This window comes from Dromiciops gliroides, chromosome 1 (assembly GCF_019393635.1).
Source record: "Dromiciops gliroides isolate mDroGli1 chromosome 1, mDroGli1.pri, whole genome shotgun sequence".
NCBI lineage: Eukaryota > Metazoa > Chordata > Mammalia > Microbiotheria > Microbiotheriidae > Dromiciops > Dromiciops gliroides.
Genome location: NC_057861.1, coordinates 238,040,022 through 238,061,646, shown reverse-complemented (window position 1 = coordinate 238,061,646; position 21,625 = coordinate 238,040,022). Strand labels below are relative to the sequence as shown.

At 40.3% G+C, this 21,625-nt stretch overlaps 1 protein-coding gene and 1 non-coding gene across 3 annotated transcripts in view; one reads left to right on the top strand and one right to left on the bottom strand.

Moving 5' to 3' along the window:
• Positions 1 to 21,625, top strand: part of NPC1 (NPC intracellular cholesterol transporter 1) — a 61,234-nt gene that overhangs the window by 16,177 nt on the left and 23,432 nt on the right. For both annotated transcript variants that reach the window (XM_043988370.1, XM_043988362.1), the window contains exons 2-6: positions 970 to 1,092; positions 3,579 to 3,685; positions 12,522 to 12,697; positions 13,736 to 13,903; positions 20,835 to 21,084. In XM_043988370.1, coding sequence (XP_043844305.1) covers positions 970 to 1,092; positions 3,579 to 3,685; positions 12,522 to 12,697; positions 13,736 to 13,903; positions 20,835 to 21,084 — 824 coding nt within the window. The remainder of the gene's footprint in view (positions 1 to 969; positions 1,093 to 3,578; positions 3,686 to 12,521; positions 12,698 to 13,735; positions 13,904 to 20,834; positions 21,085 to 21,625) is intronic.
• Positions 12,021 to 12,131, bottom strand: LOC122737414. The gene has a single exon (XR_006354251.1). It is a non-coding gene; the product is annotated as a U5 spliceosomal RNA (small nuclear RNA).

Below are 21,625 nucleotides of genomic sequence, written 5' to 3'. Positions count from 1 at the left end.
ATTATCTGTCATGTGTAGAGCACCTTCAAGTCTTTAGATCAGGGGATATTAATCTTTTTATGTCATAGACCCCTTCTCAGAATGATGTTTATAAATGCATAAAATTAAATACATAGGATTACAAAGGAAATCAGTTCTATTGAACTGTAGTTATAGAAACATTTTTTGTTTTGTTTTTTGTTTTTTGCGGGGCAACAAGGGTTTAAGTGACTTGCCCAGGGTATATAGAAACATTTTTTTAAAAAAATTCATGGGGCAGCTAGGTGGCGCAGTGGATAAAGCACCGGCCCTGGATTCAGGAGGACCTGAGTTCAAATGTGGCCTCAGACACTTGACACTTACTAGCTTTATGACCCTGGGCAAGTCACTTAACCCCCATTGCCCCGGCCCCCCCCCCCCAAAAAAAAATCATAACATTGTACACAGTACCAACAACATTGTATATTGATCAACAGTGATAGACTTGACTCTTCTCAGCAATACAATGGTCCAAGATAATTCCAAAGGACTCATGATGGAAAGTGCTCTCCAAATCCAGAAAAAAAGAACCGTGGTATCTAGATGCAGATTGAACCATACTACTTCTATTTTTTTTTTGTTTCTCTCTCTCTTTTTTTTCCCTTTTGCTTTAATTCTTTCACAGCATGACTAATGTAGAAATATGTTTAATGTGATTGTACATATATAACCTATATCAGATTGCTTGCTGTCTTGGGGAGGAGGGAGGGAGGGAGAAAAATTCGAAACGAGAAATATAAAAACATGTTGAAAACTATCTCTACATGTAACTAGAAAATAATAAAATACTTTTATGATTAAAAAAATTCATAGAACCTAGGTTAACAACCTTTGCTATAGATCATAATACCTATAGAGAGACTTCAGGTCCTCCTTATTGTTGAAATATTTTTTTAGCCTTAAGGTTATCTGGATTTGTCTTGGTTACAGAATTTTGGATTCTTTGTTTAGGTATTTTCACAATCCTGTGTTTGGTATGGAGAGTGTGGCATGACATCTGAAGGTAAGAGATACAACTGTGAATATTCAGGGCCACCAAAACCATTGCCAAAGGATGGATATGACTTGGTGCAGGTGAGTTTATTATTTATTATGTTATATTTATATTATGAAATAATAAGATAGGTAATTCAATGGATAGACCCCTGCACCTGGAGTCAGGAAAACCTGAGTTCAGATCCAGGCTCAAATATGTACATGCTCTGTGACCTTGGGCAAGTCACTTAACCTCTGTCTTCAGTTTCTTCATCTGTAAAGTGGGGATAATAATAACAACTACTTCCCAGGGTTATTGTGAGGACAAAAAGAGATAATATTTATACAACACTTCACAGACTTTAAAGTGATTTACCAGTGCTAGCTGTCACCACCACCACCATCATCATCATTGTTATGGATATTCAGAGCATAGGTCACAGTATATTATATCGTATGTAGGTACAAAAAAATATTTTAACAAAAATTGGGAATAATTTTCATTAAATATAAACTTAACCATAAACCAGGTGTTCCCAACCTTTTTTTTTTTTTTTTGGCCCCTGTGCTCCTTGGTTTTCATTAAAACCTATGTGGGCCCTAATACTCAATATTAAAGGAAATAAGTTCTAGATAGTTACCAAGTGTACTCATATAAATAAAGTCATTAATTTTTTATTAAACTGTTGGGTATGTAACTTTTTGCATCATAATATTGTTAGATGTTTATCAGTTTATCTAGTTGACATTTTTTTTCCCATTAACACCACTACTTTTGGAATATTTCCCACCAAGTTAGGAACGCCTGCCCTAGATCTTTGAGCCTTTGATAGGAATCCACAGGGAAGATCATTAAATACCTAGTAGTACCCAATTCTCAGGACTTAAGGTGCTAGGGTTTTGTTTTTTCAGTTTTTCAGAGATACATGTCTATGTATGTATGTATACATGTATGCATGCTTATATCAGTTATAAGTCATTGGCATTATTTAGAGACTATTAAGTGTCTGATGTTTAAGTGATGGCCATTTGACAGAAGATACAAGAAGTTCTTTTGGTTAAGATTGTATTCTGGTATGAGGAACCTGAACAGAGGCTTGGGATGGGAGATGGAATGTGGTATAAGCAGTATGTTGGTCAGTTTGGTTGAAATGTAAACTGCATAAAGGGGAATAATGTAAAATATGCCTTGAAAGGTAGGCTGGAACCAGATCATAAAAGATTTTATATACCAAAGAGAAGAGTTAGTAATTTATCCTGGAAGCAATAGGAAATCCCAACTTTTTGGTTACTAGATCCTTAGCAGAACAATGGGTTACTTTTCCTTCATTAAGACCCTTAATATCTAGAAATATAACAAAGTAACTGGGGAATAGCTAAATTTGAGGGGAATAGTCAGTAGTCACTGTGTCGAGGTGGAATCTCTTGAGTCAGCATAGATGAAGGTATATATATGCTCTTTCTCTTACCTTCTAAGAGAAGCTAGTAAAAGAAGTGGATATTCCTCTAGCTAGGGTTGTTCATTTTATGTGAGCAAGTAAACAGCCAGTCAGCAAGCTAGGCACGGTGCCAAGTGCTGGGGTTACAAAGAAAGGCAAAAAATAGTCCCTCTTCAGGAGTACATGTCTAATGAGGGAGACATGTAAATGACTACAAACAAGATATACACAGGATAAATGGAGATAACCCACAGCATTAAGTGGATTTGGGAAAGGCTTCTTGTTAGAAAGTGGAATTTTAGCAGGGACCTGAAGGAGGTCAGGGGTGAGAATTCCAGGTATGGGGAACAACCAGTGAAAATCAGTGCTGTCTGGAGTTTGAGTGTCATCCTGTTGGAGGATAGCTGTAAGTAGACCAGAAAAAGTTGCCCAGGGGTTGGGGGGGATGGGATACAGTTAATAAATGTCTTTGAACATGAAATTGGATTCTGTATTGGATCATGGAGGAGTTAGGGAGCCACTGGGGTTGATTGAATTGGGGTATGGCAGTGTGTAACATGGTCAGATCTCTGCTATGGGAATATGTTTGATAGCTGAATAGAAAATAGGACTGGGGTGGGGAGAGACTTAAGGCAAGGAGACCAGCCAGAGGCTAGAGAAAAGCAGTACCGATCCAAGAAAGAAATTGGTAAAAGAAAAAGAAAGGAAGTAACATTTTCTCTTCTCCCTTAGATCCAGAGGTCATAGGAGTACAGGGATTTTTAGAGCTAGAAGGAACCTTAGAGGTTACCTTGTCTTCCCATCCTCTCATTTTACAGGTTAGGAATCTGAGGCCAAGAGATTGTGTCCAAATTCACACAGCGTATGAGTCAGGATTTGAACCCAGATCTGCTGACTCTAGGTCCAAGGGCCTCTGCTTTATAACAGGTCTCCTCCCTGAATCTCTTTGAACACTTTCTGGCTCATTTTTTAAAAGTTATTAGGAAGTTTTAAAAAGTGATTATTGTATGTGTATTTTTACCCTGTTCAACTAAAAAAGAAAATCATTTATGAAATAAGCTTTTTTAGAACCATCATTTGGTACCTCTGTTTTAACTGTACTGTACTGACCCTACAAGCTTATGTTTGCTTTCTGTCCTCTAAAAGGAACTCTGTCCAGGCTTCTTCTTTGATAATGTCAGTCTTTGTTGTGACATACAACAACTTCAGACACTGAAAAATAATTTGCAGCTGCCTCTACAGTTTCTGTCCAGGTAAGTGCATGACCCTGACAAGTAGGAAGACAAGCACCTCATAATGTTTTTGTTTGTTTGTTTGGTTGGTTGGTTGGTTTTTGTAGGGCAGTGAGGGTTAAGCGACTTGCCCAGGGTCACACATCTAGTAAGTGTCAAGGGTCTGAGGTCAGATTTGAACTCAGGTCCTCCTGAATCCAGGGCCGGTGCTCTATCCACTGCACCACCTAGCTGCCCCTGCCATAATGTTTCATAAACCATTAAACTGACAGTTGGATCCAGTTGATAAGGGTGGCAAGTCACAGAGAACATTTAGGAAATTAATTTTTGTCATGACTAATTGAAAAGGAAGATTAACTAGTAATTGTTAGGTTTCGGGGTATTTTTTGAGAGTTTGAATTTGGGATTCTCCAACTTGCTTTAGGTTTTTTGGTTTTTGTTTTGTTTTACTTTCCCCACATTTTTTCCTTCCATTATTTCACCAATTCTCATGCATTCAGTTTTCACCTCTATGCAGATGACTCCTACATCTTTATAACCTTAATCCTAACCCTGAGCTCCACTTTTGTATTGCTAACTGCCTGTTGGACATCCTCATCTGAACATCCCATAGATTTCTCAAATTTATTGTATCTAAAACCTTTCCCTCCAAGTTTTCCCATTTCTATTAAGGGCATCCCCATTCTCCTTCCACTTACTCATTTGCTTCATTCATTCTATTCACTCTTCTTCTTCCCTCATTTCTAATCTATTGCCAGATTTTGTTAATTCTTTTTTTTTTTTTTTTTTTTTGCAGGGCAGTGAGGGTTAAGTGACTTGCCCAGGGTTACACAGCTAGTCAATGTCAAGTGTCTGAGGCTGGATTTGAACTCAGGTCTTCCTGAATCTAGGACCATTGCTCTATCCACTGTACCACCTAGCTGCCCCCGATTTTGTTAATTCTTCTTCTTCTTCTTCTTCTTCTTCTTCTTCTTCTTCTTCTTCTTCTTCTTCTTCTTCTTCTTCTTCTTCTTCTTCTTCTTCTTTTTGGTGAAGCAATTGGGGTTAAGTGACTTGCCCAGGGTCACACAGCTAGTAAGTGTCAAGTGTATGAGGCCAGATTTGAACTCAGGTCCTCCTGAATCCAAGGCCAGTGCTCTTTCCACTGTGCCACCTAGCTGCCCCGATTTTGTTAATTCTTAATGGTTACATCTGTCCTTTTCTTTCTGCTCAGATGAGAACCATTCTAGTTCAGACCCTCATTATATTTCACCTGGACTGTTGAAATAGCCTCCTAATTGGTCTCCTTTCTCTTAGTTATTCACTATTTCAATCCATTTTCCACACGCCTGCCAATTTTAATATTCCATAAGCCCTTACCTAGCAGTGTGCCCTATATTTCAGCCAAATTGCCTTACTGCTGTTCCCTAGCTCTCTTTCTTCACCTCTGCTTCTTGGAATCCCTGTCTCCCTTCAAAGGTCAGTTACAACTTCCTCTAAAAGTCTTTTTCTGAACTCACTAGTTTCTAGAACCCCTTTGCTGAACCCACTACATATCTGCTGTGAATATATTTTATATTACAATACCTAGTATTTATATAGCTCTTTAAGGTTTGCAAAGCACCTTAAAAATATTATCTCATTGGATCCTTCCAACAGTGCTGGGAGGCAGGTATTATTACTATTCTTTTTTTTTCAGATGAGGAAACTGAGGCAGGAAGAGATTAAGTGACTTTTTTAGGTCACACAGCTAGTAAATGCCAAGCCCAGCATTCTATCCACTGTTCCATCTAGCTGCCCATAGGAGAACATGAACTTTTTTTTTCCCCAGTGCAACAAACATTTATTTTATTTTTTCCAGTTACATGTAAGGGTGGTTTTCAACATTCATTTTCATAAGATTTAGAGTTCCAAATTTTTTTCTCTCCCTCCCTTTCCTCCCCCCCTCCACAAGACAGCAACCAATCTGATATAGGTTATATATGTACAATCCACAAGTGTTCTTTTTATCACTTCTTTCTAGGGGAGTGAATAGTATGCTTCATCATTAGTCCCTTGGATCATTGTAATGCTGAGAGTAGTTGTCATTCACAATTGCTCATAGAACAATACTGCTGTCACTATGCACAATGTCCTTCCAGTTCTGCTCACTTCACTATATATCAGTTCATATGAGTTTTTCCAGGTTTTTCTGGGATCATCTTGTTTGTCATTTCCTATAGCACGAAACCATTCCACTACAAGCATATACCACAGCTTCTTCAGTCATTGCTCAATTGATGGACATTCCCTTGATTCCCAATTCTTAGCCATCACAAAGAGTTGCTATAAATATGTTTTGTACAATTTTCCTCCCTTTTCTCTTTTTCACTATTACTATTGTTACCTGCTTCCCTCCATCCTATTCCCTTCCCCATAATAATTATTTTATCTTCTTTCACCCTATCCCTCTTCAAAAGGGATTTGTTTCTGTATATCCCATCCCCCAATCTTCCCTCCCTTCTTTTGCCCCTCTCTCTTTATCCAGTTCCCCATCTATTTTCCTGGAGGGTTAGATAGGTTACTCCACCCAGTTGAGTGTGTATGTTATTCCCTCCTTGAACCAATTCTGATGAGATTAAGGTCTTTGAGCCTATTCTGATGAGTGTAAAATTCATTTACTGCCCTGCTCCTCCCCTATCTCTTCCCCCACTCCATAAGCCCTTTCCTTCCCTAGTTCTTTCATGTGGGATTTCATCCCATGCTACCTCTGCCCTTTTCCCTCCCCCAGTGCATTCCCCTCACCCCTCAGTTTAACCCTAAAGATGTCATCATGGGACAGCTAAGTGACACAGTGGATAAAGCATCCACCCTGGAACCAGGGGAATCCCAGCCAAAACAAGGCCTCAGACACAAGACCCACTGCACGACCCTAGGTATGTCTCCCAACTGTCCAGTTTTTTATGGTTCTCTAGGGTCTTGTATTTGGAAGTCAAATTTGCCATTCAGTTCAGGTCTTTTCATCACAAATACCTGAAAGTCCTCTTTTTCATTGAAGTCCCATTTTTTTCCTCTGAAAGATTATACTCAGTTTTACTGGGTACTTGATTCTTGGTTGTAATTCCAATTCCTTTGCCCTCTGGAATATCATATTCCTTACCCTCCAGTCCTTTAATATTGAAGCTGCTAGATCTAGTGCTATCCTGACTGGGGCTCCATAGTACTTGAATTCTTTCTTTTTGGCAGCTTGCAATATTTTTTCCTTGACCTGAGAGCTCTGGAATTTGGCTGTAATATTCCTAGGAGTTTTCCTTTTGGGATCTCTTTCAGGAGGTGATCAGTGGATTCTGTCAATTTCAATTTTACCTTCTGCTTCTAGAATATCAGGGCAATTTTCCCTGACAGTTTCTTGGAAGATCATGTCTAAGCTCTTTCCTTGATCATGGTTTTCAGGTAGACCATTAATTTTCAAATTATCTCTCCTGGACCTATTTTCCTGGTCAGCAGTTTTTCCAAGAAGATATTTCACATTGCTCTCTATTTTTTATTCATTTGGATTTGCTTTATTGTGTCTTGGTTTCTTATAAAGTCACTGGCTTCCATTTGTTCAATCCTAATTCTTAGGCAATTATTTTCATCAGAGAGCTTTTGTACCTCCTTTTCCATTTGGCCAATTTGACTTTTCATGCTGTTTACTTTTGTCTCATGGCCTTCCTACATCACCCTCAATTCTCTTTTTACATTTTTCCCTCTACCTCTCTAACTTTATCTTCAAAGTCCTTTTTGAGTGTTTCTATGGCCTGAGACCAATTAATATTTTTCTTGGAAGCTTTAGATATAGGGGCCCTGATGTTGACATTTTCCTCTGAGGGTGCACCTCAATCTTCCTTGTCACTGAAGAAACTTTCTATGGTCCTCACCTTTCTCTGTCTGCTCATCTTGCCTTTCTTTTTTGTTTGTTTGGGGTTTTTTTGCGGGGCAATGGGGGTTAAGTGACTTGCCCAGGGTCACACAGCTAGTAAGTGTTAAGTGTCTGAGGCTGGATTTGAACTCGGGTACTCCTGAATCCAGGGCCAGCGCTTTAACCACTGCGCCATCTAGCTGCCCCCCTCTTGCCTTTCTTTTACTTGACTTTTAGCTCCTTAAAGTGGGGGCACTGTTTTCAGGCTGCAGTATCCCAAGCTTCAGAAGGTCCCAGGTGGTATGATTTAAGGAGAATCAGGTTCTTCACTCACCTGGCCTGTTCCCTGGTACATACATGACCTCAGACCAACTTGCTAATCAACCAGCTTTGTGTGCTGTGGTTGTCACTTCCATTGAGCCTGTGCCCCTCCCCAACCTGAGCCACTGCTACTCAAGCCTACCTCCTGGTTCCCAGCAGGGGTGAAAAACCTAAGTTCTGCCTCAGCACCAGCATAGACCCCTGTAATCTCCCCCCTGCCCAGGGCTCAGCTCTCTCACCAGACTGTGAGCTTAGTTCCAGACAACACTGGCACTTCAGCTGATTCAGAGGCTCTGGGGGTCTCCTTCTCTGGTGAGGCCTTCCTGGGATTGGATCTGTGTCAGGGTGACTGTGGGGTTCGGCTTCACTCCTGTCTCAGCACAGCAGCTCCCTCCTTCCAACCTTCCATTCTTCTTTGGATTTTTCTGCTCCAGGAATTGTCCTATGGCATTATTTTGATGTTTTTTGGAGTGATCGTGTTGTGAGCTTGAGAGCTCACTGCCTTTCCTCTGCCATCTTGACTCCACCCCAGAAATCTTGGCCAGAACATGAACTTCTTTCTTGAAGGCAGGGAACTGGGCTGTATATGGAGTAGGCATTTCACAAATTCTTATTGAATAATATTGACTGTACTTTGCTCTTCATAATTTAGGGATTTGGGGATTTCAAACTAGTGGTTGTACCGGCTTGAGGGGGAGAGAGTTGGTTTCCAGATAGTTCTTGAACCTTTAACAACCATATTAGATATTTTCTCCTTATAGCCATGACTCATTTCCTTTTGTGCTTAACTGCTTTGTATCCTTAACAACCCATATTTTTCTTCACACTGTTTTAGATTTGGATCTCTATTCTCTGTTCCTAATCCTTAAGTAAAGTTGAACTTTGACAGTTGTAAGCAATTTCGTCTTGAGATTTTTTCTAAGGTCCCAAAAGCTTTGATGCTGATGCGTGTTTGTTTGGTCATGTGAGAACTAAAGATTCCCACTTGACTTGTTCCTTTGATCCCTCATGTAAAGCAGGGTTTCAGAGTTCATTGTTTTAACCAACAAAATTCCAATAAAGTATGCATCGATGTACATGGAAACTAACATGCCCCAAGCTACCTGCAATTTGAAGGTCTTCGGAACCATCATAGAGTGGCTTCTGTATGTTGATATAGTTGTATTAGAAGCAATTTCAAAATAATTCCCAATAATTTGTAGTTATTTGTAGTTAGTACATTGAAGATAAAAAACCAGATTAATTATTCTCCTGCATTGGGAAAGCCTGGTATCTTGTCAAAAGTTCTTAATCAGCATTCTAAAGTTCAGTTGTAGGATCATCTCAGCCCTCAAAAGTACCTGTGAGGTCATGTGGTCTAGCCACCGGGACACAGAAAAAGTCAAACGTAGCATTGAATCCATATCCTTGGAATCAATATACGGTGCTCTCATTTCACTAGCTTTTTCACCATTACCAATCTCTATGGACAGATTAATCAGAGTGGTTGGCAGACCATCACTTGTGAGATTGTTGAGTGCCTGGTTTGAACAAATAAGCTACAAAGTGAGGTGAGAGAAACAAAGGGGTCACTGCCATAAAGACAGAAAAACCGTAAAGAAGATCAACCTTACTTGTTAAAAATATTTTACTGACTTTTTTTTGGTTTTTGTTTTATTTGGTACTAGGATCACTTCCCTCTTGTCTCTCTGCTCACCCGACCCGTTTTCCCTTCCCCTAACTTACTCCAGAACCTTTCTTTTATAACAAAAATAATGATGCAAATTCCACTAATGAGTGACAAGGTCTGACTTACATGTCCTCCTACCCCCCTTAGGCCACCATTTTTTTTCCTCTTTGGGCATTACCTCCTGTTCTTAATGTCCATACTACCGCATACTTGAACTGTTATGTCTGAATATCATTTTCTACAGTATAAAATAGGTGCACTTCTTCTGTTTCTGAAATAACAGTTTTTTTGCTAGACCCTTATCCCCCTTATCATCATCATCAAAATCAACATCGCTGGTGTTTATGTAGTTCTTTAAGATTTACAGAGGTTTGCAGTACATGGTATTTCATTTGATCTTCACAATAGCAACTTTGGGAGGTAGGTGCCATTACTATCTCCATTTTATAGATGAAAAACAGGTAGAGAGAGGTTAATTGCCACACAGCCAGGTAAATGTCTGATCTGGGATTTGAATTTGGGTCTTTCAAAGCTGTTTGTTTTAAAAACAAGTTGTTCAAGTGAACATATTCTTTACCTGACCCAAGACCTGTGTTTCTTTTTAATTTTACTGTTTTTCATTGCTGTCATGATCTACTTGCTGATGTTATAAAATCTTGAAGTTTTTCTTGGACCCTTTTCCCTCTCTAATCTAGCAGGTTACTTGATCCCTCTCTGCTGTCCCTGTAACTGCTTGTGTCTGTGCCTTCTCTATATTGCCACTGCTGCCACCCTAGTATGAGTCTTCATTGTTACCTTCCTAGTGAAATGGAGTCTCCAATCTCTTCCACCGGCTCCAGCTTCCTCTGCCCTTTCTTCCTTGTACATTGATCTAGTCCCTTCAGTCATCTGTTAAAGATTTTCAGTGGTTCCCTCTTGTCTGCCGAATTAAGTCACAACCCCTTTGTGTGATATTCAGGGCCTAGATCATCTGGCACCACCCTTCATACTTATTCAGCCCTGTTCTCTTTTGCTCTCTTCCACATTTGCGACATTCCAGCCCATATAGATGATTCTTTTTAACCTGGCAGCACACACTCCTTGTGATCAGCCACACTAGCCCACTTGCCGTTCATCACCAATGACTGTTTGCTTCCTGACTGTGCATTTGCACTGGTTGTTCCCCAGGTCCTGAATACTTTCCCTCCTTATCTCTTTTAGAATCCCTGGGAAGACTGGCTCAGATTTCACTTTCTGAAGCAAACCTTTCATTGTCCCCCAGCTACTGTCTTCCCCTTTAGATTTCTACCTCTGTGTGTTTGTATGTTTATGGATGTACACACATACATACATTCATATGTCTGTTTTTATGAATATACACAGGCACATGCATAAACACACACACTATGTACCTAAATATGTACATGTCATCTCCCCCATGATATAGCCTCTAATAATTCGCATTATTTCCCTCTCCTGAACACGGACTGTTTTTTTGCTTATCTTTGTGTTTCCAGTACTTAGCACAGTGCCAGGCATAAAGTAAGGCATTAATAAACGTGAATAAATGCTTGTTGACTGATTGTTTCCTCTGGTTAGGATGTTCTCCCTCCTTATTGAGTTCCTACTCAACCTTTTTTTTTTTTTTTTTTTGGTGAGGCAATTGGGGTTAAGTGACTTGCCTAGGGTCACACAGCTAGTAAGTGTTAAGTGTCTGAGGTTGGATTTGAACTCAGGTCCTCCTGACTCCAGGACGGGTGTTCTATCCACTGCGCCACCTAGCTGCCCCTCTACTCAACCTTTTAAAGTGCAGCTCAGATGCCTGCTTCTACATGAAGCCCTTCTTCATCTTCTTTACTGGATTTCCTGCTTGCACCCCCTCACTTACCTCCTATTTTGTTTTATACCTCACCTCATGTATATAATTTTCAGTACATAACAATTGTGTTCCGCTTAGATTTTGTACCTACCTCAGTGCCTTGCACTATGCTCTGTACCATAAAAACGCTTAATAAATGTTTCAATATTTTTTTAAAAGGTCCTGGATTAGAAACCAAAGTAATACTTGAGAGGCATAGATAGTTCAGATAGGTGAATAGAGAAGAGTTGGCTTTCTGACCAGGGAGCAAGCTAAAGAGAATGGTGGAAGCCAAGGGGGAAGAGTGTGTAAACCAAAGTAGTTCTTCAAGCCCTGGAGAATAATTCACTTAGACAATGGGGTGAACTCCAGAATTGTGCAAAGCCAACTTTGAATGGAGGCAATTTCTGCTGACTCAGCACATTGGAACATTCACGTGTCTGTGGTTGCAGTAGCAGCCGACCAAAAGACTTGCTGCCACATGCACAGTGTAGAAAAGCTTCTTTGCTGTGCGTGGGCTTTTTATGGACACCCAGGCAGCTACATAATTAATTCTTCAACAGGAATGATAGCTGTCCCCCAAAAACCTAGTTACCAATTAAAATAAAGCAAGAAAAAGTAAAGAGAGAGAGAAGTAAAGCAAGGCTACTTTTACAATTGGGATGGGGGAAGACTCACATAAACTAGGCCTCAAAAAATTAATGAAAAACTCTTAACTGTTATCTTCATGGATATCTTTAGTAAAAAGTGAAAGATTTATACAATCTGAAGAGGGAAGTATCTTTTTAAAATAACAAACTTGGGAATGTGACCACACTTTTGAGGGAGGCCTAGGTGAGGTGGGACCTGGGGAAACCAAAATTATTATTGGTATTAGGTGGTTATAGGATGAAAATTTAAGAACCTACTAGATTAAACCTCTTTTTCTTCTTTATGGTCTTTGTTTGACATTTGGCAGGAAGATGATTCTAAGTCCCTCTAGTTTTAAGACAAACTATATCTCTAGATGAATTGATAAGTACATAGAAGAAGTATTTTTTCTTTCCATGAAACTATTCAAAAAACCAGTAGAGATTTGGAATCTGATGCTTTCTCATCCATAGATCCATTTTCGTTCACCTGTATGCCATATAATTTGGTTAACATGACCTACTCTTGGGTTTTTCTTCAGGTGTCCATCCTGTTTTTACAACTTGTTGAACCTGTTTTGTGAGCTAACCTGCAGCCCTCAACAAAGCCAGTTTCTGAATGTTACAGCTACCACAAACTATACTGATCCCACCACAAATGAGACCAAAACAAATGTAGATGGACTACAGTATTACATTGGAAAGAGCTTTGCTGATGGTAAGTTAATATAGAAGAGAGTATCGATGAATTGGGAGACCTCTGCTTCAGTGCTAGCTGATTTGCATATTACTTTTGTTTATTTATTAGTTGTTTGGTGCCAGGCAATGAGAATTAAGTGACTTTCCCAGGGTCACACAGCTAGTAAGTGTCAAATGTCCGAGACTGGATTTGAACTCAGGTACTCCTAAATCCAGGGCCGGTGCTTTAACCACTGCACCACCTAGCTGCCCCTGCATATTACTTTTGTCCTTTGAGTGAAAGGATGATTGCAGAATAACAACCACCATCACCACCACAATAATAATAACAGCTACCATTTATTTAGTACTTCAGAGTTTCCATGTGTTCTCATTTGAGCCTCAGAACAATCAAGTGAGGTAGGTACTATTATTATCCCTATTTTATAGAGGAAGAAACTAGAACACAAAGAGGTTCAGTAACTTACCCACACAGCTAGTAAGTATCTGACTCTGCATTCAGACTGATGTCTCCTTCAGATCTAGCACTCTATGTATCCACCGTGCTGCCTAGCTGCCTCTAATAGAAAACAACAGATTGGAAATAAGCTGAGGTCTTATTTTTTTGTGGTTTGGTATTTATATGGTGCTGTCAGGTTTGGGATGCTTGGAAAGCTCTCGATTGAAATTGAGCCAGGCTCCTTCTGTGTACATTCTGAGCCTGAAGCACCTTGGAGATGAGACAGACTCTGCTAGTCTGGTTATTTCTTTTCTGCCTCTGGCTCATAGTGAGCTCTGCTTACTTCTCCTTATTATTTGGAAGCACAAAATGAGTCAGGGACAGTTTACACATACTGCCCAGAGAAAAGGAAGCACAGACATCCCCACCTAGTTTCTACCTTTCTGTTGATGTGCTTTGGTTCTGCCTGGAATAAGTTGTGCGTGTGGGAGCTGTTGACAGTGAGTGCAGATCCTGTATGCTGTTTGCTCACTTTGTTTTGCATCCTGTTCTCATGGGCTCTAGAATACTAAAGCAATATGTTCCTTTTCACCTTTTTTTGCCATTGTTGGTTTTTAGCCATGTATAACGCCTGCCGGGATGTTGAGGCCCCATCAAGTAATGATAAAGCCCTGGGGCTTCTGTGTGGGAAAGATGCTAAAGACTGCAATGCTACCAACTGGATTGAGTACATGTTCAATAAAGATAATGGCCAAGCCCCTTTCACCATCACACCTATTTTCTCAGGTAGGGCAAAGTTGTTCTTTGTCAATTATGTTCAAAATCTGTTGTTTTGATGCCAAAGTATAAACAGAATGGATTGGGAGAGTGATTGACATTATATAAATTTGGTTCCTTGTGCCTATAATTTGTAGTGTGAGACTTAACAAATTCTGTAGTTAGTGGTATAGTGAAAAGAATGCTGACTTTTGGTCTGGTGCCCAGGGTTTGAACTCAACTATGCTGTGTGGTGTTGGGCCAGACCTTTAGCCTTCGAAAGAAGAGGTTGAACTAGATAGCCTTTAAGGGCCCTTTTCATTCTGTAGCTATAGTTCTGTGAACTCTAAAATGATTTCCAAAACAAGTGTCTTGTTTCTGATTTTTTGGACAAAGGGCACATAGTTAAAATAAAATGCTAATAGTAAACAAGAGGGGCACCTTGCTAGTGTCATTCCCATAGTCAGCCCCTATGCTAACTCCTTAGAAGAGAACATTAGTTAGTATTGTTCTTCAAAGAACTAATTCAATTCAGGAAACATTTAAAAAATCCTATCTCTTGTGTACAAAGAAATATTGACAGTTTTATTTAATCTCAGTCAAACATGGAGCACCTACTATGTGCCAGGCACTGTGCTGGGGATACAAAGAAAGGCATTCGGCATTCTAGTTCTCAGTGAGCTCCCAGTCTTATGGGGGAAGTGTGAAGTCACTATGTATAAACAAGCTCTCTGCAGCATAAATAGGAAACCGTGCACAGAGGGAGGGAACTCTAATTAAGGGTAATCAGGAGGGCTTCTTGGAGAAGGTGGGCTTTTATTTGGCACTTGAAGGAAGCCAGAGAATCCAGGAGGTGGAGATGAGGAGAGGGAAGATTTCAGGCATGAGGGACAACTAGAGAAAATGTCCCAATTTGGGATTTCAGTGCAGTGTCTTTTCAAAGGGACAAAAAGGGGACCATTATTACTGGATTGAAGAGTCCATAGAATGGTTTTAAGGTACAAGAAGAATGGAAAGGGTGGGGGGTGGGTTATAAACGGTTTTGAATGCCATATTTAATTATGAGAGAAATGGTTATTAGCCAATAATTTGGGGAAAATCTAGAATTATCTCCTTCTAAAAGTCCTGATTTTAAAAGTTGAGTCTCTTGAAGGACTTTGCTGATAATGAAATTGAACTTGGATCCCAACCTGCCAAGGAAACCCTTTTGTTCTACTTAAGCTTGGGTGGAGACAGATTCTTTTGTCTCACTTGCCCAATGCTGGGGGTGGTCTGAATATAGTTTTTCTGTCTAAGGGTGACATGATATTACTCTCAGCCCCTCATTTTAATAGACCCCCACCTCCCATTGTGTTAACCAATCAGAATTCCTTGCAACTTGTCTTCCAACAGAATGTATAAGCCCTGAGCCATCTGCTGCCATGATTGTCTTTGGTCTAAGAGAGAGAAGGCCAAATGACCATCCTTCTATTAATAATGTGGTGGTCTTATTAATAACATGATTAAATTACCCAGAAACTGTGTCTCTTGAATCTTTTTAATCATCACAGTTATGGAGGTGATAGGGACCCATTAGAGTTTAGTGACTAATAGGGATGATATGATCAGAACTACACTTTAGAAAGATCACTTTGACAGCTTAGTGGAGGGTGGAATGGGGTGGGGAGACCCTCATTGCACTGGAGACCAACCAGCAGGCTGTTGTGGTAGTCCAGGTGTGAGGTGATAAGCCCCTCCATCAGGGTGGTGGCAGTGTTAGAAGAGAGAAGGGAATGGATGAGAGAGATGTTATAAAGGTAAAGCCAATAGATTTTGGCAACAGATTGGATATGGAGAGGGGTGAGAGAGAGTGAGGAATTGAGGGTGACACCTGGGAGACTGGGAGGTGGTGGTGCCCTCAACAGTAATAGGGAATTTTTGGGGAAAAATAACAAGTTCCCTTTTGGACATGTTGAGTTTAAGGTGACTATAGGACATCCATTTTGCAGTGTGAGACTGGAGGCCAGCAGAGAAGTTGGGGCTGGATAAACATATATGAGAATCATTAGCATAGAGATAATAATTGAATCCATAGGAGTTGATGAGATCACCAAGTGAGCTAGTATAGCAGGAGAAGAGAAGAGGGCCCAGGACAGAGCCCTGTGGGGCACTCCATGGTCAGAGGGCATGACCTGGAAGAGGAGCTAGCACAGAAGACTAGGAAGGAGTGGTCAGATAGGTAGGAGGAGAACCAGGAGAGAGTAGCATTTTATACATAAAATTTTTTTTGGGGGGGTGAGGCAATTGGGGTTAAGTGACTTGCCCAGGGTCACACAGCTAGTAAGTGTTAAATGTCTGAGGCCGGATTTGAACTCAGGTCCTCCTGAATCCAGGGCTGGTGCTCTATCCACTGCGCCACCTAGCTGCCCCCAAAATACTTTTTAATAGCACTTTTTGTGACGATTTAAAAAAACCCATTAGCAACAAAAAGCAACAACAACACACAAACCAGAATTGAAAAGAGGAGCTTACCTTAAAATAAACTATTTATCTAAAACTATCAGCAAGCATTATCTGAATGGGGAATAAGCTAGAAGCTTTCCCAGTACAATGGTGGGTGGGTGTGTGTGTCTGTGTCTGTGTCTGTGTCTGTGTGTGTGTCTGTGTGTGTAAGTGAAGCAAGGATACCCATTATCACCACTATTATTCAATATTGTACTAGAAATGTTTGCTATGGCAATAAGATAAGAAAAAGAAATTAAAGAAATTAGAAGAGGTAGTGATGAAACAAAACTATCACTTTGCAGATGATATGTTGTTATACTTAGAAAATCTTTGAGCTAATTCTGTTTTCTAAATTTTTCTTCCTCTCTCCTCCTCAATTCTCCCTATGAAATCAAGCAATTTAGTATATGTCGTACATGTGCTGTTGTGCAGAACATCTTCACCTTCCTCAAAAATGTTTTGCTTTTTGCAGCTCCCTCCCCCAAACCTCCCATCCCTCCTTCCCCTCTTCCCCCCCCACCATCTCCTTCCCCTCCCACTTTTCTTCAAGGCAAAAATATATTATTGTACCTGCTTGAGTATATGTTATTTCCTCTTTGAGCCAATTCTGATGATAGTAAGGTTCACTCTCTCCCTGACTCCTTCCCCCTCTTCCTCTCCTCTCCATAAGCTTTTTTCTTGTTTCCTTCATGTGAGCCACCTCTCCCCTTCCTCTTCCCTGAGTCTATTCCTCCTACCCCTCAACCCTATTTTAAAGATGTCATCATGGATTAGCTAGTTGGCACAATGGACAAAGCACCAACCTTGGGCCCAGGGGGCCCAGAGCCCAAATCCAGCCCCAGATATAAGACAACCCACCCTGTTTGCTCCACAAAGAACAAGGATACACAAAAAATAAATGCTTTACAAATACTATCCCATGTCCTCTGTGTATTCTGTACTGAAAAAGTTCTTATGAGTTGGAAGTATTATTTTCTCAGGTATGAATGTAAACAGTTTAACCTTTTAATGTCCCTTGTGGTTTCTTTTTCCTGTTTATCTTTTTTGTTTGTTTTGGTTTTTTTTTTGTTTGTTTTTGCAGGGCAACAGGGGTTAAGTGACTTGCCCAGGGTCACACAGCTAGTAAGGGTTAAGTGTCTGAGGCTGGATTTGAACTCAGGTCCTCCTGAATCCAGGGCCGGTGCTCTATCCACTGCACTGCCTAGCTGCCCCCCTGTTTATCTTTTTATGCTTCTCCAGGGTCTTGTATTTGAAAGTCAAATTTTCTATTCAGTTCAGGTCTTTTTATCACAAATGCCTTGAAGTCCCATTTTTTCCTCTGAAAGATTATACTCAGTTTTGCTGGGTACATGATTCTTGGCTGTAGTCCCAGTTTCTTTGCCCTCTGGAATGTCATAGTTCATGCTCTCTGGTCCTTTAATGTAGATGCTGCTAGATCTTCTTTTATCCTTACTGGAGAGGAGAGAGTAGTATTATGAGAATGTAGAAAGAAGAGAGTTAAGGCTAAGAAAGATGAGGGCTGAGAAAAGCCCATTAGATGTTTCCATTAAAAGATCACTAACAACTTTAGAGAGGGCAGACTTTAGGCAAGGTACAGTCTCTGCCTTCATAGAGTTTACATGGTAGTAGGGAGATAAGACATTTATATGAATTACTATAATACTTATGATTATATAATTGCATTAAAGAGAAGCAAGATGACTTGTGAGGTCCCAAGGTAAGGTTTTTAGTGATAGAGGGTCTGGAAGATACGATATTTAAGTTGGATTTTTTTTTTGTTAAGTTGGATTTTTAAAGATGAATAAGAAATGAATAGATTAAAAGAGGGATAAAGAATTGTTTCAGCATAAAGGATAGCTTGAGCTAAGGGACAGCAGAAGAAAAACAGAGAATGTGTTTGGTAACCATTGTTTAATTAGACCATCACAAGTCATGGGCAGATAGAGTAGTGCCAGATTATGGTGGGCCTTGAGTATCATAGGAATCAAAACTTAGAGGCAGTAGGGAACCAACCACTGAAGACTTGAGCAGAGGAATGACACAAATAGGTATAGGCATAAGGAAGATTCGTCTGACAGTACATGAATTGGATTAGGGGAGAAAAGGGGAGCAGTAAGATCTAATAGGAAACCATTGCACTTGTCCAGGTGGGTAGTAATGAAGCCTTGTACTGTAGAGTAGGTGAAGGTAAAGCAGAGAGAGCTTCACTGGCATTTGGGAACTGATTGAATTTAAGAGGTGAAGGAGAAGGAAGTCTAAGGATATGCATAATGATTGAATCCTGGTTCCAAGTTTAATTGTACATCATGAACAGTTTATGGAGGATAGGATGGTGCTTATAGCAATTTATAATTTTAGAGAATTAGTAGTACCCTTGGTCCTGTGCCCTCACATCTTCTCCAGAAGGCTGTCTCCACTATCCCCCCCTTCAGAGTTATAATCTCTCCTTATCTGTTGGTTTCTTCTCTGTTGCCTAAAGACAAACCAGGTCTATTCCCCCCCCCCCCTTTTTTTTGGCAGGGCATTGAGGGTTAAGTGACTTGCCCAGGGTCACACAGCTAGTAGGTGCCAAGTGTCTGAGGCCAGATTTGAACTCAGGTCCTCCTGAATCCAGGGTCAATGCTTTATCCAGTTCTCCACCTAGCTGCCCCATCCCATCTTTTAAAAACAAACAAAAATACAACACTCATCACAGCCTACAATCCCTGCTTGTCTCAGGCCTTTGTTTCTCACCCTCTTTTCAGCTAAATTTGAAAATGTCAATTCTCAGTGCCTCCCGTTCCTTTATTCTCACTTGCATCTAAACTTTGTTTAATCTGACTTCTGGTTTTACTATTCAGCTCTCCATTTACCAAATTGCCAGTGCTCTCCTCATTACCAAATCTGATAACCTTTTCTCATTCCTTACCCTTCTTGACTTCTCTATTTAAAGTTTTGAGTTCCAAATTCTATCCCTCCCTCCCTTTCCCCCTCCATAAGGTGGTAAGCAATCAGATATAGGTTGTACATGTGCAATTAAACATTTCCATATTAGTAATTTTGTCTGGAAAATGATTTTGCTCCCTGTGGTCCCTCTGGTCCCTGAAAACTACAACTGTCCTCTCTACCCTAGAACTGAAACCAGGGATGCTGCTTTCCGGCAGGTGCCCGCAGCCTGCAGGGTCCCCACCCCTTGCTACTGCACTCATTGGATGTGTGCTAGCTCCTTCTCCCTGGAGTCACAGCCCAGGACATCTGGTCAGCACAGCTGTGCTGGCCTCCCTCAACAGTGGAAGGTCTTTCAATCTTCTCCTGCTCAACCATCGGACCCCTCCCCCCCATCTGTGAGATGAAATTTTCTAAGGCTGTGGCTGCCTCTCTGCCTAGCTTCCTCCAGGGCTTGATGTTTGATGATTCTGCAGAATCAGTCTGAGGTGTTTGTGCTTCACCCAGGCAGAACCTCCCCTGGAGGTGGAGGTCAGGTCTTCTTGGGATCTTCTCATATTATCTTAGGAGCTTTGCCCTGTATTTATTTTTGCTGCTCTGAGGCAATGTTCTGTCTTTTTTTGTGGAGGAAATTTTGGAGAACCAAAAGTTTTCTGACCTATTTTGCCATTTTCCTAAAATCCTGGTAGAGGGGAATCTCCTCACTGGGAAGTGCCTTCACTTGTTAAATCATAAGGGACGGGGTTGGGAGTGCCAGGAGGAAGAGATGGTGAGAGGTAAATCAAGTCTCTTTTCATTCCCTTAACTTTGTTAGTCCTAGGCATCTGTAATGTTATTGCTTCATGTGAGGAAACCATGTTTTTTGAATGAAGCACAGGAGGGGCTGTGAGATTTAGAGTGCTACCAACCTGTTGAGAAAGATATTGCAGGGAAGCTCCGCCATGAAGAGAAAGCATATGACTTGGAAGCATGTGACTTTAGCATCAGGAAGTTACCGCTTGTTAGTTGTGTCAATCAAAGTTATCAGACAGTTAGCTTGGAGCTATGTATGTGTGGACAGCCCTCTTTCCTGTTTCACAAGAGGTTCTGGGAGAAGCCACTGAGGTGAGGGCCTTTTGGGTTCCTGACCTCAGCTTTGGTGGGTGAGATGCGGGGCACTCTTAGAGATAGTTAGATTTTTACCTCTCTCTCTCTCTCCTCACCAACTTCTGATGCGCTTTATTAAATACTTAAAAGTCTAAACTCTTGCTAAAGCTTCTAATTTACAGCAACCACTCATTAAATTTTAGACATCATAGCTGGAATTTTAGGCCCTTAGAGGAGTGAGACTTTTTTTTATATGACTCTGGTTTCTTAAAGTATTCCTCTGGTGCTTTTAGAATGTGTATATACATATGTGTATGCAGGTATATATAAATGGTTGTTTTGTGTGAGTTGTTATTTTAAAACCAGCTTCTCAAATAAAATCAAGTTCTCATTCTGTTAAGATGTGTTGTTAATTAATCTGTTTATTTGTTAAAATGTATTAATTCAACATTACTTAATCTCTTAGATAACCCTATTTATGGAATGGAACCAATGAACAATGCCACAAAAGGCTGTAATGAGTCAGTGGATGATACAACTGGGCCTTGTAGCTGTCAGGATTGTTCCATTACTTGTGGGCCCAAACCCCAGCCCCCACCTCCTCCTGCTCCTTGGCTGATACTTGGCTTGGACGCCATGTATGTCATCATGTGGATCTTCTACATGGGATTCTTGCTTGTGTTTTTTGGAATGTTTTTTATAATATGGTGCTACAGGTAAGGACTTAAGTGTTTTTTATCTCCTCTGAGGAGAGAAAATAAAGCAAACTTGTATGTGACATTGTTCATTTTCTTATGGCAGTTAGGTGTCAATTATAGTAATTAGTTTAGGAAACAGTTTTCTGAGTTATTAATACAGAATATGAATTTTTATTAAGCAAGTGTTCTGAGGCTTGTTCAAGCACTTAGCCATTTTTTAAAAATTATGTATAATTCATAGGAGTGTCTGTTTTCTATTGGTTATTATGTGCTAAAACTACCAGGCCATCAGAATTAAATCAATTCAAATTCCTTTTTTGTCATTTTCCATCCCCCCCCCCCAAGTTTCTGAGTGTTTGCCTAAAAATGAAAGCCTAAAATTTGTGAGATGCAGACTTTAGACTGAAGACTTAGAAAAGAAACTCTGATTTTGTTAACTGTTTAAAGAACACATGCAAAAAAAAAAGATTTCTTTTGTATGATAAGTATGGAGGAAAGTTGAATACTCATGAGCAAAGAAGAAGAAACTGGAAGGCTTTCTGTGGGAGTATAGTGATTT